Source organism: Cyprinus carpio, chromosome B14 (assembly GCF_018340385.1).
Source record: "Cyprinus carpio isolate SPL01 chromosome B14, ASM1834038v1, whole genome shotgun sequence".
NCBI classification, from domain to species: domain Eukaryota; kingdom Metazoa; phylum Chordata; class Actinopteri; order Cypriniformes; family Cyprinidae; genus Cyprinus; species Cyprinus carpio.
Window position 1 is genome coordinate 5,252,114 of NC_056610.1, and position 19,335 is coordinate 5,271,448.

At 37.0% G+C, this 19,335-nt stretch overlaps 1 protein-coding gene across 1 annotated transcript in view; it reads left to right on the forward strand.

The window, feature by feature from the left end:
* LOC109102015 (glutamate receptor 3-like) overlaps positions 1–19,335 on the forward strand; it is a 118,241-nt gene that overhangs the window by 85,317 nt on the left and 13,589 nt on the right. The window contains 3 exon segments of the mRNA XM_042737827.1: positions 1,302–1,508; positions 4,563–4,936; positions 6,837–7,035. Coding sequence (XP_042593761.1) covers positions 1,302–1,508; positions 4,563–4,936; positions 6,837–7,035 — 780 coding nt within the window.

Genomic DNA, 19,335 nt, shown 5'->3' on the forward strand with positions numbered 1-19,335 from the left:
CAGGAAGGTAGATCTCAAGGAACAGGATTGTGCACCCCTGGGATAGATATTTCAGCAGCATTTTTGATTAGGGATGGAGCTCTGCAGGACAGTGGCCCAAACCCAAACTAAGAACCAAGAATGAATTTATTGCAGCATTCATTTCAAAACACTTTGCCACTGTAATATTAGCTAGGCAGCCACTCAAAGCCATGAGTTTCTTGCAAATTATCTGTAGTTTAAAGGATACTGTGGCAACTAGAGATTAAGTTGATTATCACCTGTAATAAATGTGCTAGAACTCAGATTCCTTTTTTTTTTGAGACCATAGTCCAAGTCCCAGAGTAAAGTCCGAGACACACAATTTTAGCAATCCTACAAGATCACTATAAATCACACTGTGCGACATGGATCTAATAAACTTGTGTATAGCGTGTGTAGACTGTACGATGATGACACCTATTGACTCGCAGGCTACGACACATGTTACTATAGAAGAATAAAATGTCATCAGCATGTGCTAGTGGAAAACAAAAAGCATGATGAATCACACTTTAGCAGTTGTAGTTTTTATGTATACTTAAAAAAAAGTGAAAGTGGCAAAAAGGAATGCATAAGAGCTTGAGGTAAGCAGTTTTGTGTTTTTGCGCCATGTCGCATTGATTTCATGTCACTTTTTTATCGGCTGGTCAGTAAAGGTGGGTTGTAGCAGCAAACACACTGTGCGATGAGCATGCTGTATTTCTGACACTGTCATAAAATGATCGCAGGCTATCTTTGGTCGCAAGACCGTGATAACGGCCGTCTTTGAACCTCTCTCATTGTACGACAAAGGATGACCATTTAGGAACCGATCACAGATATCGCCACGTGTCTCAGACTTAAGACATGGAAGCATTCATGTGATCTTGAGGTCTCAAGACCAAGAGCATGAGATCCAGACTTTAACTCTCAGGCTGTACTTCAGGTGTAGACAACATTTTTTCTCAATTGGCAACCTGTGATTGGATCACCTGAGATGGATGTTAATACCAGGTGTAAAGAGGGCCTTAGAAATAACCAGTTTGGTCAGACCGTGGTCACATGTGGATCAATGTCCCACAATCCCCGTCTGCTGCTTCAGTCGTTCCTCTTGTATGTGTTCCAGTTTGGTGGATTATGTGTGTGAGAGAATGGGTGGGTATGAATGCACAGTCATGATATCCCAGCATGCCTGCATGCCTGTGACTGATAAGCTGTCGGTGGGCTCTGGTGCCTGTGAAACCAGACAATGAAAGCAATAAACGAAGATGGTAATAAATGAGAGTGTGTTTGATTAACAGGAAGCACCATACGTGATGTACAAGAAAAACCATATGCATCTGGAAGGCAATGACAAGTATGAAGGCTACTGTGTCGATTTAGCTTCTGAGATTGCCAAACATGTCGGGATTAAGTACAGACTGTCCATAGTCATGGATGGAAAATATGGCGCCCGTGACCCTGAAACCAAGACTTGGAACGGGATGGTGGGTGAACTAGTCTATGGGGTGAGTATTGGATTTGTTTCAAACTCTTCCAGAGAAACATTAACCTTTCCTTCTGCAGTAGTCTCTTTTATTCATGAACCTCGCATAAACTATATAAAGAGAAATTGCTGTCAAATCAGGGTTTGGAAGATGTGAATTGCCTTTATGTCTTTCGTTCATGGGAAAGAGCGTGGGGAAATTGACTGGAAATGCCTGGGTGTCGTTCAACTATAACTGCAGCCAGACAGTGCTGGTGGCAAGACTGTGTTTTAAACATGCTCCTTCCCAGCATGCACTGCTTTGATTCATCTCTATGCTGTTGGATCTCAAAGGCACTTTTCACAGTGCACCCAGGCAACCCGCCATTTTTGCATTTGTCAAAGCGCTCCCCTGCTATAAATGGAGGAAAACCCAGTGAAATCACTTCCAATTCCCCGAGCCGACATTCAAGAAGGAAGACCATATACAAAATGCATGAGGGTTAGGCTACCTCATCTGTTCAATTTCCTTACCATCAGCCAGAGAGATTGGCTGGTTTTGTTGTGCTAACGTTGGAAATTATACTCAAATTATTCTCAAAATGGGGGTGGGGGGAGTGCATGTGGAGATAAAAAGAAGAAGAAGCACACCATCATTGAACCATTGAACGTAATAGTGGGCAGATAGTAAAGACAGACATTTCTGAGCCACGTTTGACCTTCTGATAAATATATTTTTTGATTTTATTTGTTTAAAGTCATTACAACAATGTAAGTCATCTTGTTTATAGTCTAATATTTAGTTAAATGCTGTTCTTTGCTATTTAGCATGTTTTTATTACTAATTTTGTGTTGAAGTTTAACACTGTCACCCTATCTGAGATCCTCAGTAATTCTGCCACAAAGAGATTTCTCTCATTGAAAAAAGCTAGAATCTGATAGTTGTAGTTTATTTATTTATTTATTTTAATGCCCACTTAAATAGTACCAATGTAGCATTTTCTTAATAGCTCACCGTGTTCAAAAGTGTAGCTTGACTTTAAATTATGAGTAGCTTGTATCTCAGGAAGCTACACTTTCAAAATTACACTGATTGATACTGTAATCATGTAATCATATTATAATCATATGATCCACCTCTGTCATCTGTTGAAGTTTACAGACAGTAGCGACAGCTCTGTCTAAACAATGACAGTGAATTCCTCTGCTTTTATATTGTAGAAACGCTAAGGTTTCCATGGATTTGTTTTTCGCTACTAGCCAGAAGCAGATAAAAACGTGAACTGGATTCCTTTGGGATTCTTCTAAATGACATCTAAGTGGCAATGTTACTTAATCTCACTTTTTTTCTTTTCACAGTTTATCAACAGCATTTCTTATCAATTGGATTTTACCTGTGCGCATTTGTGCAATACGTAGCTAATTTCAGAGCTAAAAAGATCACATGCAATTATTTATCTAGCGTGCAGGAGACGCTGAGAGTTTTGAGGCGTATCTCTTCCTCGCTGATAAATCACTTCTGGTAGACTCTTAATTAGCTATTTATATGCAAATGATTATATGATTTATTGAGACAGTACACCGGAGTTCCATTCACTACAACCACAAGATAAAAGGATATTAATATTTGTAGAGGCTTTTATTATAACCAGCGTTCACCTGCAGAGTTGCCGTGACCTTACACTTCCTGATTGCATAACTAATGTCCTCCTGGCTGAGGACACATGTGAGATAAAATCTTTCACTGCCTTTTTATTATACGCTCATGCTAGAGTGCCTCTGAGGATTATGGGAAGTAGGAAGCGGCTGTGCCTCATATCTGCAGTTCCCACAGCAACATTATGTGAAGCATGAGAAGGGAAGCATTCAAAAAAGATTTTCCAACAAAGTCTCCTGCTCGTTGCGATTACGCTCTGTTTGTTGCCTGATACAGCGGTGTAGGGGTCACAGAAATTAGCAAGACTCTTGCTATCTAGTCAAGCGAACGCTCAGCTGTCACTTCTGCGCTACACGGACAAAAAGCCTTTTCTGTTATGCCTTGCATGTGCTTCTCTGAGGCGGTGAAAGTCCTGTCTCTGTGAATGTCCTTTTTCTGGCTTCCTTCCCCACACCAAGGCCTGAGAAAACACTAAATGACCCCCTTTTGAGCGCTAGATGTAATTTTCCGTGACGAATTGATATGATTGATTCGTCCAAATGGGAATAGAAAGTTCCAGGCTAAAAAATGCTTCATGGGCAGCATTTGATTACCTACAGAAAATAATTTAGAACTGAACTGAAATCATTTGTACAAACTGTGCTTACAGTATTGCACTGTATAAAAAGTATACCCATAAAATGAGTTAGCATGAGAGTAGTGACATAACATATCTTTATGGCCCTGCCTCTACAAATTGCTGTCATTAATGCATAACAAGATATTTTTCTGCCTACACTGGGAAAAAAAAAAAAAAAAAGAGCTGTGAAAATTTTCATGGTACTGGAAAATATATACTTCTAAATTATACATAGTTGTTTTATATATAAAATGTTATATAAATATTATATAATATTAAATATATATATAAATGTTATGATATATTATTTACAAATATTTAATATTTTTAATACAGTATTTAAGTTTTAGAAACATAGAGAAATTGTATTTAAAATCCAATTCATGGAAGGCAGACTAGTGGCATCTGACTGGAGATAAAAAGAAAATCATACAATATTACCACTAGATGCCCATATGGCACTAATAGCCCTATATACTATATAGAGAGAGTTTTTTTTTTCTTCGTTTATTTACTATGGTGGTCATTTCTGACTGTAAGCCCATTTTTCCTTTTCAAATTATGTTATATTTTGTTCATATAGCAATCTTCACAAAAATAATGTTTCAAACCATTTTGATGAATAATTTAAAAAAAAAAGTTCAATATTCAAAAAATGTTATCATGAAGACCCTGAGAGCTTAAAGTAAATTTGCAACTAAACCTGCCAAACCGTCTTTGTGATGTACAAAAACCTTGCTGTTAATCCTTATAGCAGTGCATGTTTATTGTACCGGTGCTTGTTCAACACTAACATGTTTTGTTCATGTCCCCATTTCCAGAGAGCAGATATAGCCGTTGCACCGTTAACAATCACACTAGTGCGAGAGGAAGTCATTGACTTTTCGAAGCCCTTCATGAGTTTGGGTATCTCCATTATGATCAAGAAACCTCAGAAATCCAAGCCGGGTGTGTTCTCATTTCTGGACCCTCTGGCATATGAGATCTGGATGTGTATCGTTTTCGCCTACATCGGCGTCAGCGTGGTGCTGTTCCTCGTGAGCCGCTTCAGTCCCTACGAGTGGCACCTGGATGAGACTGATGAAGCCAAAGACCCCCAGACCCCTCCAGACCCGCCTAATGACTTTGGGATTTTTAACAGCCTGTGGTTCTCTCTAGGGGCCTTCATGCAGCAGGGCTGTGATATCTCACCAAGGTTGGTGCCTCAAAATGCAGTGCTGTAAAAGTGGAGTCCATATGTGGGTTTGCATGCATCTGTGAAAATTTATCACTGGTTTAAATACACTGTAGTCCTATAGTCCCAGATATAAATGGAAACCATCTCAGATTTTCAGTATGGCATCAAGCCAGATTATAATCTGTGATTTTCACATCCATCAATGAAAAAGGCTGTAGAGTATATATGTGAATTCACTCATTGTATGTTTTTGCATGAAACGTTACAGTCAAGCAGTGCTGGGTAGCAAAGAAACTGATTACTTGTAATCTGGATTACATAATCGGGATCCAAAAATTAAGTACTTATTTAGATTATATTGCAATTGTAATCACTTTTATTGATTACATATTTTTCACATGGTCACATGACATACAGGTAAACAGGTATAATATTCCATGTTTTTTATTAAGTGATTTGTTTTGATGTTAGAATTTAAAAAAATATTAATTTTAATTGCAATATTATTTTATGATTTGGTAGTATGATAAGATTATCGTATTTAAATCAATGTGATAAAACGGTTAGGTCAAAAGTAATCAAAAAGTAGTCTAATTATATTACCTGAAATGTGTAATGTAATGGATTTTGTTACTAACTACAATTTTTGGCATGTAATTTGGAATCAGTAATGGGCTACAATTTGTAAGTAAATCTACCCAGTACTGCTGACAAGCACATTAAATACATTACAGCTCTGGTCTTAAAGGTAATTCCAGTTTTTCACGTTTGAAAGATAATGCCGACACAGCTCTAGTTTTAATTTGTTCTTTTGTAAAGGATTAGCTGAGCAACATATTCTCATTTTGCTCTTTTTATGTATTTCTCATTTACCTGATTCATTTATTGTTTGAGAAGTCCTGCTGCAGCACTTTGTAGGCATCTGTGACGGAGATGTATGATTATTCTCATTGTTCCTCCATTTAACAGCAGGAAGTTGATTAATAATGACTCCATTGTGCGGCTCGCTGTCATAGATCATTTTTTGCAATATGAATCCCTCATATTCCCCTGTGCTGGCTGTCAATTGTGTATTCAATAAAAATGACTCTGCTGCACCAAAAAAGAATAATAATACAATAAAATTAAAGGATCATATGTTCATTTATCATATCATATATCAATTTATCATATATCAATAAATAATTTGGTTACTTCTTACTTAAAGCCTTTATTTATAATGCATTATAAAGGTATTCATAATTGTAATGCATTATATCTTTTAATAAAAGCTAAATTAAAATGCATTACAATATTTGAAGGTTTGATGTATTATACTTTCTAAAGGTGTAACAATGAAGTATTATATAATATATAACTCTCGTTACAGTTATTCATGAGATCATATTTAGATTAGATATATTTCAGATGGGTCCATGTTATTAAAAACCCATGTAAATCTAAAATTCAATAATTATATTATGTAAGCCCATAAGAGTTTCTACTTGTTATTTGCACTCTGTACATATATTCGACAACCCGCATGGTTGAAAGAGCACGTAGTCTACAGAAGGGTAACCCGCCTTACATTCAGCCCAAGGCAAAAACACTTTAGAGGAAATAATACAATCATTGATCCCATATGTTATTTGATTATGCTAATATATTGTCTAGGCAACAGTCAATAAATGCACAGCTGGAAAATAAGCTTTGAGCTAATGTGACTCAAACTTCTGCAAGATCAGAAATGAGACACTAACTCAATATATAAGGGTGAATATTGGCGAAAATTGCTTTGACAGTGTGGCTAAATGGAAGCTCAGGATGCTAGTCATGTGTTTAAGTGGGTAAACAAAAAAAAAACAGTGCCTGATTATTTGATACGGCAGATTTAACGTATTCAAGCCTGAATGCCAGTATGTGTGTGTTTGTGCATCAGGTCCTTATCGGGCAGAATAGTGGGAGGCGTCTGGTGGTTCTTCACCCTCATCATAATCTCGTCCTACACGGCTAACCTGGCTGCTTTCCTCACAGTGGAGAGGATGGTCTCTCCCATAGAGAGCGCTGAAGATCTAGCCAAACAAACAGAGATCGCATACGGAACCTTGGACTCAGGATCAACCAAAGAGTTCTTTAGGGTGAGTCTCCTACCGCTTGAGAGAGTAACATTTCTGCATTGATCTTCAGTTGAAATCAGCTGAATTCAAATGCATCAAGCTTCAATGGCTGTGCAAGCTTTCAAGTCAGAATCTGTCCTTTAGTTAGACTTGTTGCTGTTGCGTTTTTCATTTTCAGTAATCACAAAGAACTCAGAGAAGAAAGGTTCCCACAGCTGTTTGCAGTGCCTCAGTCTTTATCAAACATTTATATCATTTAATTATTATTTATGTGTTTGTTTTGCAGTACAGTGGTCCTTAGTCCACTTAGTCCACATTTAACATTTCTAAATGTCATAGCATTTGATAAAATAAACCAAATGACAATTATTCAAAGACACATAGCGTAAGTACAATTTACAAACAAAATATTTATTTTTAGTGCCACTGAGGTCCCTAATTATTCAGTGTTGACATAATTCTGGAGTGCACTGTGAAATCAGACTTCATTCATCCCCAAGGAAAGTGTGCATGTCCAAATTGCTCCCTATCCCCTACATAGTGCACTATGTGCCATTTGCCATATAGAATATAAGAAATATGCAAACAAGTAACCAATTTCAGCCGCAACTTTAGTGTCTTTTACAGTGTAAGGGGCATGATGCTTCAGATTCTAGAAAGCATTTGATTGGACAGAAAATCTGATGTGCAGAATGAGATCATCAAAATTGTTGATCCTCATTGGTGGTAGAGAGACCATTCCAAATGTGAATCATGTCATTGTTTTGGTGCACACTAGCTTACTTTAAGACTAACATTCATACTAAAAGCCAAAAAATAATAATAATAATAGATTTAATGGGGAGTTTATGTGCTTAGATGTACTATTAGTGTTTTGATACTTTTTCTGTTGGAAAATATGATTCACATGGTCAAGAGTTCAACTGAAGAGTCATAAACAAGTTGAACATGCAGGTGTTGAACTTAAAGACCTTCTTCATTGCTGAGAGATGACCGGGTAGATTTGCAGGCTTTGATTTTAGTTGATTGCGGGTCAGTATTTGTTTCATCCAACACTCATTTGGATCTTGTTACTGTTTTATGCTGTGAGAAAACACTTCAAACAAATCAGCGAGAGTGAACAAATTTCTACATATGTAAAAGTTCTACATAAAACATAATTGTTGAAATATTGCCAGAGAAATGTAGTGTTTGCCAATGGTACTTTCCAAATGAATTACTACTAAAAAGCAAGATGATTGTAGCAATGCTACAGCTCCACACTGCTGTTTATCTCAGTGCAGCTGCTCTACTGGTGACTCCCTCAACAGCAGCAGACAGGGAAAGTACAAGCCATTATCACACTTTTAAGAGCTCTCAAAAACTCACTTTTTACACTTCTTCGTATAATATTAATGAATAACATATTTTAATTTTTTATGATAATTGCAAAGGAGATGAACTTTTGAATGGCCAACAAATGGAGAAGCTGTATGAGAGGCAGCAAAATACCAACTTTATAGCTTTTGTATAGCTTTAAATTACAGCTTTGTAACTTGCACCTGGTGCAGAATTGCACTTCTATGTATAAAAGAGCTTAAAGAGTTGTAGAAACAATCTAAAGTGGCATGGCTGCTTCAGGAAATGTGCTTCTTTCTCACATTTGCTTTTGTTAACATTACTTTCTAACTTTAACATTGTTCTGTTTTGGATGAAACTGAAAGCAATTTTACTACCACATACTGTTGAACAATGAGACTCTTGTTTTTTTTTAAAGCAGAAATGACCTTTGCTTGCATCTTTCAATATGTTTGCCCTGTTTATTAAAGTAAAGCTGTACAGTGTTTGCTACATAAATAAAGGTGACTTCACTTGAAAGTGTCACAAAATGTGCAAGAAACGTTTTGTAGAAATGTCAGCACAAGCATGTTTTTTTTTTAGTGAATCTGGGTTGTAAAATCACCTTTATAACTTTAAAATGCTCAGGAAAATGGTGCATGCCATTTGTTATTTGATTAACTGATGTTCGTCCATGTTCCATTTTGGATGCTGGCGCTTTGATTTCTAAGTTTCTTTACTAGTGTAGCTTGCAGTACTTCTTTAGGCAACCACCTTCACCAGTTAAGCCTGGATCAGCATGGGAATTCATTACAGCAGGGAGGCCACTTGGAGCTTGTTGTTGGAGAACAAACAAAAAGAAATATTAGCTCTGCCAAGAGCTGCAATCGCTCCATACCCACAACTGCTTGTTAGAGAAATTCCTCTCTTTTAGCTGAAACAGTCAGTCAGGTCTGTGCTATACAGCCTTTTTTGATGAAGCAGTCATTAAGTCAATGGAGATGATTGCTGTAGGTGCTGTGAACAACCTCGAGTTAGCCTGAGCTGTCAGAGTGAAGGGAGGCAAAGGCAGACAGGCGTCCCTGTAGCCTAATCAAATCCCGCATATGGCCATAGAGGTCAGCTTAAAAAACTTAATTAGTTGCTTTACCTGGATTTGCAAATTGTGCATGATGAAAAGCAGCCCAGAGGGTCAAATAGTGCACTTGAAAGATATTTAGAATAAAGCAAGCAATACATACATGAGAAAACGGGACTGACATTGCAATTAGGGTTGAAATGAGCTATCTGCATGTTTCTGTAATACACACACAGCCATTAGGAGGTATGTTTACTGCCCTGTCAGCTGCAGGTTTGCATGGCGGCATGTGTTTGATGTCATTAAAGGTTTGCAAGTCGACAACCGAGGGGTTTGGGGATCTCAGATATTCCATATAATGAGTGTCCTAGTTACACTCTACAGCTTTCAGATTTCCAATGACATGTGTGAACTGCTATTCCAAGGGACTTTTAATTAAAAGCTTTGAGGTTTGACAGGAAAAAAAAAATCCTGATTAATGGAGATTCAAGCTCTATTTTAGATCTGTTTTCAGGAAACACATTCCAGTTTAATTAGAGCCATACGACAGAGAACAGCTGGATGTTTCAAATCATCCACAACATGGAGCGAGACATATGTCATCATCTTTGACACAAACCCCAAGTTTATTATTTCCTTCCCAAATATGCATATATTTAATTAATTTATTTGCTTGGTTTACATAACATTTAGAAATAAATTTTTCAAAGTTGTTAGTCTATAATGTATTTTTGGCTTTGCACTAAGAGAGCCAACTGCACATTGTATCAGTATTAACAAACGTACTGAAATATATTATAAATCCTAGAAATGTAAAATCTATTGATGCAGTGCAGTGCATTATTCGGTCAATATTTTGAATTGATTGTGGAATTAGATTTATTATGATATGTACTACATATACACATCATTTTAAGGACCAGTTCTCACTGTTAACTAGTTTCTTATTAAAATGCATATTACTAGCATATTAACTGTTTATTAGTACTTCTACAGCACATATTAATGCCTTATTCTGCATGACCATATTTTAGATTCCTTAATCCTACCTCATACCTAAACCAAACAAATAACTTATCAACTTATCATCGCTCCTAGTACAGAAATTATGTTTTTGTTACCTTTAACCTGTTTATACAGGTTTATCTTATGGGGGGAAAAAGGACATTCCAGTCAGATTTTACAGAGAACTGTCTCCTTGAAGAGATGAAATATTATATTTATTAAAAAGGAGATATTGTGCATAAAATCTTTTTTTAAAATATTTAAAACTATCACTGTTCCTCTGGCCCTGAGGAATCTGTAATGATTGAGAGAGCTGGCTCAGGTTATTCCTGCACTGAGCAATCAGCTGGGTGATATTGTTAAAATGCTATTCTTCACTGACAGGTTTTAGAGCAAAGGAGAGTTTGTTAAAATCTCAAACAGCCAAGTGTCATTCAATTTGTCCTACTGACAATGGAGATGATTTGTCTGACACTGATATATATTTGTTCTCCTCTGAAACTCAAACAGTTTTATTGAAAGAGTGCAGGTGGTGTTATGTGATGGTGGATAAGATGTAATCCTTGATCAATATCTTCTCAAGGTGCTTACATCTGTTTCTCACGTAAAGAACAGCAGCTGATTCTCTAACTCACTCGATGCCTGCAGTTCACCGCATTAACCGCTGCAGGCATTCTTATGCACACAACTCCAGCCTTTGTTGACTACAGTAGCTATTTACGTGTGTAATACAGGTGCAGTACTACTACTCTTCCACTCTGGTTTCATCTGATGAACAAACTGTGCGAAAGAGATGACTCTTTGTCACACGCTATTAATTTAGGTTTTTAGATCATTGATTTTCTAAGGGCACACCGACAAAGAAGTATACTGCCGAGACATTTTTGGCACTGCATTACAGTTGAGAGAAACAAAAACTTGGTAGTACTTTATAATAAGTATACAGCTTATCAGTTATAGTTGTTAATATATTAAAGTAGTTCACTTCAGAATGAAAATTCCCTGATAATTTACTCACCCCCATTGAAGTGGACCTCAGCAGGTTGAAGGTCCAAATTGCAGTTTCAATGCAACTTCAAAGAGCTCTACACATTCCCAGCCGAGGAATAAGGGTCTTATCTAGTGAAACGAACGGTCATTATGTAAGAAAAATACACATTTATATACTTTTTAACCACAAATGCTCAACGTCAAGCATTACGTAATCACGCATACGTGACATTGACGGAAATATTGATCCAGTGTTTACAAAGCAAATGAGCAAAGAAATTCTAACACTCCTTACAAAAAAAAGATAAAACGATGGCGGACAATTTTGTAGTGGGAAGAGAAAATGGAGTTTTTCTCCCCCATCCTACCATTTTGAACCAAAATGCACAGATGAAATACTAACCACTTGTGACCTTTCTAAAGAAGACATCTTTTGATGATCCTGGATCAACATTACTGTCCAAAAATATAGACTTAACCCAATCCCTACCCCTAAACCTAACCCTACCCATAATTTATTCCTAAAATCAGTGTGAAATGATAACTGATGTACAAGGGTGTAGAAGCACCTAATCCTGATTGTAAGCCTAAAACAGATATTTTCTGAACAGTTATATCTCAATTCTGATTGTTGATTGGAATGTTGTTCCAGGATCAACAAGGATGCTGATCCAGGAACATGTTGCACTCGGTGAAATCACGCTCACCATATATATATATATGTGTGTGTGTGTGTGTGTGTGTGTGTGTGTGTGTGTGTGTGTGTGTGTGTGTGTGTGTGTTTTGTTTTGTTTTGTGTTTTTAGAAAATGACCGATTTCACTAGACAAGACTCTTATTAATTTGCTGAGATCATGTGAGGCTCTTTGAAGCTCATAGAAACTGCAATTCGGACCTTCAGCTTGTTGGCCACCACTGAAGTCCACTGTGTGTAGAAAAATCCTGGAATGATTTCCTCAAAAACTTGATTTCTTTTCGAATGAAGAAAGAAAGACATGAACATCTTGGATGACATGGGGGTGAGTAAATTTTCAGGAAGTGTTTATTCTGGAAGTGAGCTGCTCCTTTAATAGACTGTATACAAATAGTGAGACCTTCATTGATTATCTGTAATTAATACATTATTGTTGTTTAATTAGCTCACATGTAAAGCGTTAACTTAAGTTACCTACTTTATATCATTAATAGAGGAGTTGTTAAACATGTTTAGGAATAACTAGTTGTCACTTTAGATTAGGTCACGAAGAGTACTATATTGCCATTAAGTGCTTTAAACCTACCTTTATTAAACTTTAACTGTAGAATAATTAACAGTAAATGTTTCTAAAATATTAACTAATACATTGTTCATACATAAATGATATACAGGTCCTTCTCAAAAAATTAGCATATTGTGATAAAAGTTCATTATTTTCCATAATGTAATGATAAAAATTAAACTTTCATATATTTTAGATTCATTGCACACCAACTGAAATATTTCAGGTCTTTTTATTGTTTTAATACTGATGATTTTGGCATACAGCTCATGAAAACCCAAAATTCTCAAAAAATTTGCATATCATGAAAAGGTTCTCTAAACGAGCTATTAACCTAATCATCTGAATCAACTAATTAACTCTAAACACCTGCAAAAGATTCCTGAGGCTTTTAAAAACTCCCAGCCTGGTTCATTACTCAAAACCGCAATCATGGGTAAGACTGCCGACCTGACTGCTGTCCAGAAGGCCATCACTGACACCCTCAAGCGAGAGGGTAAGACACAGAAAGAAATTTCTGAACGAATAGGCTGTTCCCAGAGTGCTGTATCAAGGCACCTCAGTGGGAAGTCTGTGGGAAGGAAAAAGTGTGGCAAAAAATGAGAAGAGGTGACCGGACCCTGAGGAAGATTGTGGAGAAGGACCGATTCCAGACCTTGGGGGACCTGCGGAAGCAGTGGACTGAGTCTGGAGTAGAAACATCCAGAGCCACCGTGCACAGGCGTGTGCTTTTGAACCAGAAACAGCGGCAGAATCGCCTGACCTGGGCTACAGAGAAGCAGCACTGGACTGTTGCTCAGTGGTCCAAAGTACTTTTTTCGGATGAAAGCAAATTTTGCATGTCATTCGGAAATCAAGGTGCCAGAGTCTGGAGGAAGACTGGGGAGAAGGAAATGCCAAAATGCCTGAAGTCCAGTGTCAAGTACCCACAGTCAGAGATGGTCTGGGGTGCCATGTCAGCTGCTGGTGTTGGCTCCACTGTGTTTTATCAAGGGCAGGGTCAATGCAGCTAGCTATCAGGAGATTTTGGAGCACTTCATGCTTCCATCTGCTGAAAAGCTTTATGGAGATGAAGATTTCGTTTTTCAGCACGACCTGGCACCTGCTCACAGTGCCAAAACCACTGGTAAATGGTTTACTGACCATGGTATTACTGTGCTCAATTGGCCTGCCAACTCTCCTGACCTGAACCCCATAGAGAATCTGTGGGATATTGTGAAGAGAAAGTTGAGAGACGCAAGACCCAACACTCTGGATGAGCTTAAGGCCGCTATCGAAGCATCCTGGGCCTCCATAACACCTCAGCAGTGCCACAGGCTGATTGCCTCCATGCCACGCCGCATTGAAGCAGTCATTTCTGCAAAAAGGATTCCCGACCAAGTATTGAGTGCACAACTGAACATAATTATTTGAAGGTTGACTTTTTTTTTGTATTAAAAACACTTTCTTTTATTGGTCGGATGAAATATGCTAATTTTTTGAGATAGGAATTTTGGGTTTTCATGAGCTGTATGCCAAAATCATCAGTATTAAAACAATAAAAGACCTGAAATATTTCAGTTGGTGTGCAATGAATCTAAAATATATGAAAGTTTAATTTTTATCATTACATTATGGAAAATAATGAACTTTTATCACAATATGCTAATTTTTTGAGAAGGACCTGTATGTTTTACATGCAGTCAGATACATTAATATTGCATTTTTTTCATTTCTATGCCAATGTAAGTAATTGTACGTGTGGTCAAACCACACTTTATGACAAATACATATAAATACTCATGAGATCTAGCTGTAAGAACACATCAGTTAGGATACAAGGGGAAAAAACAAAGGATAATAAAGAATGAGCAATAAAACATTGTGAATTACAATTAAACAATACAAATTTGTGAAGTACAGTGAGAATGAATAAAGAACTCACTGTTTGCATGTAACCTATTTATGTATTCACAATGTATAAACTATGATTTACAAACTAATAGTTTGCAAATGATTTATAAGTACTTTATTACTGCATTCATAAATAAATAAATAAATAAATTGGTCAGATGGCAGCAGGCAGATTCTCTGTAGCATTCCTTTAGGATGTGCAATATTGCGTATGAGGGTGTTTAGTCAACACCATCTCTGTGTCTGCATTTGCCTCTGCTTATATTTTTCATTTTCACCTCTGCCTCTTCATTTTCAACGGGCGTGAGTTATTATCAGGTTGAGTCTGGTCAGAGCTGGCTTGTTCAGATTTGTTCATGTGTTTGCCAGAGCTGGTGAGTCTAAAACCGCTCTAGCTGCCCGCTGGGCACATTAAAAAAATACAACAGTCTGTAGCCTGACCTTTCCGTGTGGTCTGTCCATTCCAGAGCGCGGTGTTTCCTTTCATATACTTTAAACTTTTATACGTGTTGCAACAATTGAATGCTAAATGAATGTGGAATGTTGAAAGTCTCACAGCACATACATTATTTCTAATCCAAACCTATATATCATGAATAATTCTGCAAGCTGCATCCAGCATGTTTCCCCAAAGCATGAAAACACTTTCACAGGACAGAGGCACTAAACCTTATACATTATACAGAACAGTATGCCTGACCGGGAAATTAAAAGCACCTCACGGATTGAACTTTCAGGACCTCCGGGCAAAAACTCTAGGGAAGCACAGGCTGATATGTCTGACAGTTGAGAGTTTTTGAAAAAAATAATCCCAAGCAAATGCTTTTTTGATAGATTGTTATCTAATGCAATGACATTCACACATACTTTTTGGAAGTGCTGTACTCCGAGTAAAGCTTCCCGGTGAGTAACAACTCAAGCAGTATAGGCTACTGCAGAAAAGCAACGGGCAGTAAGGAGAAATATGTTCCGTCTGGAAAGTGAATGATTCAGAAGTAAAGCTTTAGTGGAGAGTGAGATGGTGCGGCTGATATGAGGTGGATGTGAACAGCACCATAATAAGCTCTGTGGCGAGGACAGAGATATGAGGAGAGAGGCTGATGAAAGCAGCCTGCAATGTGTGGAATATAGTTACTCAGGACATACAGCTATACTGTATATCGATTAATGCACCGTTCAAAGCAGACTGTCCTCCAACAAAAAACGACCCTATAGATCGTTTGTGCAAGCACCTTATTTCGACCTATATTTACATTTTAAAGTTTAGTGCCCTCTAGAGGGTGTAAAAATAATGACAGTGTTGTGTTGCTTCTGTCGTCATGAAATGACGAATGACTGTCATTACCAATCAAAATGTGTGTTTATTTAAATGCAGTTTGTAGACTTTTTACATGGTCCAACCCGATCTCACAGCAATTTGTATATATTTTACTAGGTGGCTAATTCATATGAATTTGTACGAATGACCACACCTAACCCCGCCCCTAAACCTACCCTCACAGAAATCATGCAAAATCATGATTTACATTGCATATACATTTTATGAGCACTTGTGTTCTCTGGGATTAAACCCATGATCACATGATTGCATATTGTCATATAACGTGATGCTCTACCAACTGAGCTATACGAAACCCAAACTAAGCTGCAGATAAAAGAGTACAAAGCATTAATATGAAAGTGTTCTGTTGCTGATAGGGGCGCAATTGTTTAATGTGATCTGATGGGTCATATTTCAGGGATTTGGACAAACGACCTACGCGGGCATATTGGTTGGAGGACATGTTGGATCAAAGAGCTGTTTTAGAGTCAGGTGAGGACTGTTTGCAATGATTCCAAAATCTAACATACTCTAATTATCTGTTTTCTTCAGATTTCATTAATAGCTGAAGAGGGCGCTAAAATGTTGTCCAAAATATCTTGTTTAGATTAAAGGGATACCCCAAAATGAAGATTTGCTATTAATATTCTCACCCTCAGGCCATCTAAGACGTAGGGGACTTTTTTTTTTTTTTTTTTTTTTTTCTTGAGTAGAATAGTAAAGAAATGTTTTAGCGGAAAATGCGGTCCTTGGTGATTCATAAAATGTCAGCAGCTGCCATCACTTTGAGAGTCAAAAAAGCATATACAGGCAACACTAAATAAATACCCGTGGCTCCTGGTGATATATTGATGTCTTGTGAAGTGAAACGATCGGTCTGTGCAGGAAACTGATCATTATTCACAACACTATTACCTGTGATCCAGAGCCTCAGGAAAACGATCTGGAGTGATGTCTGGTTCTTTTGAACTGGTTCACCAAATCAAACTCAGTCATCTGAAACAGTTTGCACTACTTCATAAGCTTTAGACATGTAACACATCACCATTTTTGAAGACAATATTTATTTCTTTTTGAATGAATAAATTGATACCTTTTCAGTAGGAAACTTTTTTTTCATCTCTAAAGCAGCCGTTCCAGACCACAACGCTGGATTCCCGACCACCGCAAATTTTGCTTGTCTCCTTTGGACAGGACATTTGAGGTCTTGGAGTCTCTACTAATGAGCTGATGACCAGAGTCAGATGTGTTTGATTAAATAGACATGCAAAATATGCAGTGAAGATATTAAAAAAGATCCTTAAACTGTTGAGCATTTTCTCACATCAGTGGCATGTGTGACAACAGACTTTAGCAGCAGATTTGTGTCCCGTGTACAGCAGTCAAGCACAGAGACGGCGCAGCAGCTTGTGTCGTCACGCTGAGAGCTGTTTAATTCTGCTCTCTAAAAATCTACCTGTCTTCTCGAACGTGAGCTAACACTTTTCAGAAACATTGCTCCTCAACCTCTCATGGCCTCGTAGAGCAAGAGCAGCGGTAAACACTTTCTTTCCCATTCGAAGCAACTCTAATGTGAAGTTTATTTGCCAGGCTGCACGTCTGCGGTGCAGTGACACTTTCATTTTGCGAGCCGAATGATATGACCCCTAGCTCGGTACAATGTAGGCTCCGGTAATGCTTTACAAAACTAAAGGGAGGAGAAAACGGTTAAGCTTTCCACTTCACGTCACTCTCGCAGTCGCCCTGTCTCTACTCCTCTATCTCAGTTGTTATTCACACATCTTCAATAGTTGAAGTGACATATTGAAGTAGAATGAAGACGGTTTCAGAGCAACAACTCTCTTTTGACCCAAATTGGTATTGTAGGATTGTCTTGCCTCGAAGGAAGGTTTAAATGCTTCCTATTATATTTGAGGAAGTAGGGTTTGGGTATACCATGTGATGTTAGTTTGTATCATGTGCGAAGCATTTTATCATGGTACAAAACTGCTAATATGTGGGGACTTTGATGTATAGTGAACCAGGGTGATCACTATATTTATTAGCCTTGGTATTTATATGGTCCTTCAAGGTACTCCTTGTGAAAAATAAGTGCTCTTAATCATATTGAATGCACACTTGTACTTAAAATCTTAAAAAAAAATAGATAGATAGATAGATAGATAGATAGATAGATAGATAGATAGATAGATAGATAGATATAGATAGATAGATAGATAGATAGATAGATAGATAGATAGATAGATAGATAGATATTTTTAAATAAAAGGCCACTTGAAATAAAGAGAGCACACTTTCATGACTTTTCATGACTGATGTCTTGACTTGCATACAATACTAAAGCACATGTACTTGAGTTTAAATTGAACTGTAGTGTATTTCATATTAGCATAAATATATTTAAAAATATATTATTTCAAAGGAAATATACTAAATATATATGTTGCTGTGTGTAACTACAAATAAAGGTGAAATTTGTGTAATGTGTAATAACAAATATATTTAAATACAATACACATTAACCATATTTCAAAGACAACAGAATTATGAAATTATATATAAAGGTGTACTTAAAACCTACTTAGTGCAGTTAGTTACTTTAGTTCAACTATTCTCATTTCATATAAATGTAAACTGTATAATACATTTTCATTTAATTTCAAATAACATGCAAGTGCCTGAAAACATTACATTTGGTTCGTACTAGTATATTATAAAGTACATTATTATCATAATAAGTACTCTTTTAAAAAATATGCTGAGGTGTACTCAAGGAACATCAATGAATACAATGGTACTTCTGTGGTAAATGTAAAAAAAAAAAAAAAAAAAAAAGATAAGGTACTTATCTTCAACTTAGGTAACACCCATGGGACAATATATACTTCTGAGTAGGAAGACAGTTTTGGGACACATCCCAGCACCTTTGACACACTATTTTCAGTGTACTATGAATTAAGAAGCACTAATTATCATCTTGAATACTATTAGAGTAGAGGGTTGGGATGCAGCAATAGTTTTGTCATGCATTAATATGAAAATCGTCTTTTTGACATCTTTGACTCGACTTTGAACTCACAATGAGTGAAGCATGGTCTTCATAAATGTTTCATAGATGACCACTATTGATATCCTACTCATGCAATATTTATTGTGTTAATAGTAAAATGTGTTATTATTGATAGGATCTGGATCTAAATATTGAATGGTCAGCTATTCTCTGTCAGTAGCACCATATATAACATTTTTTGAAGTATGTTAATGTTAATGGAGTTGTTTATCGACCTTGATGCAGTAAAACCGCTATTCATGCAGTTTCACTTGATAGCATTTTAATTACGGATAGTGATGTATCCATTATTAATAGAAACAGTAATGTGGACGCTGTGGGCTTTGTGTTTAGTTGTCATCTTGATTCACAGTTAACACGACTATATGACAAAAACCCACTATATTTTC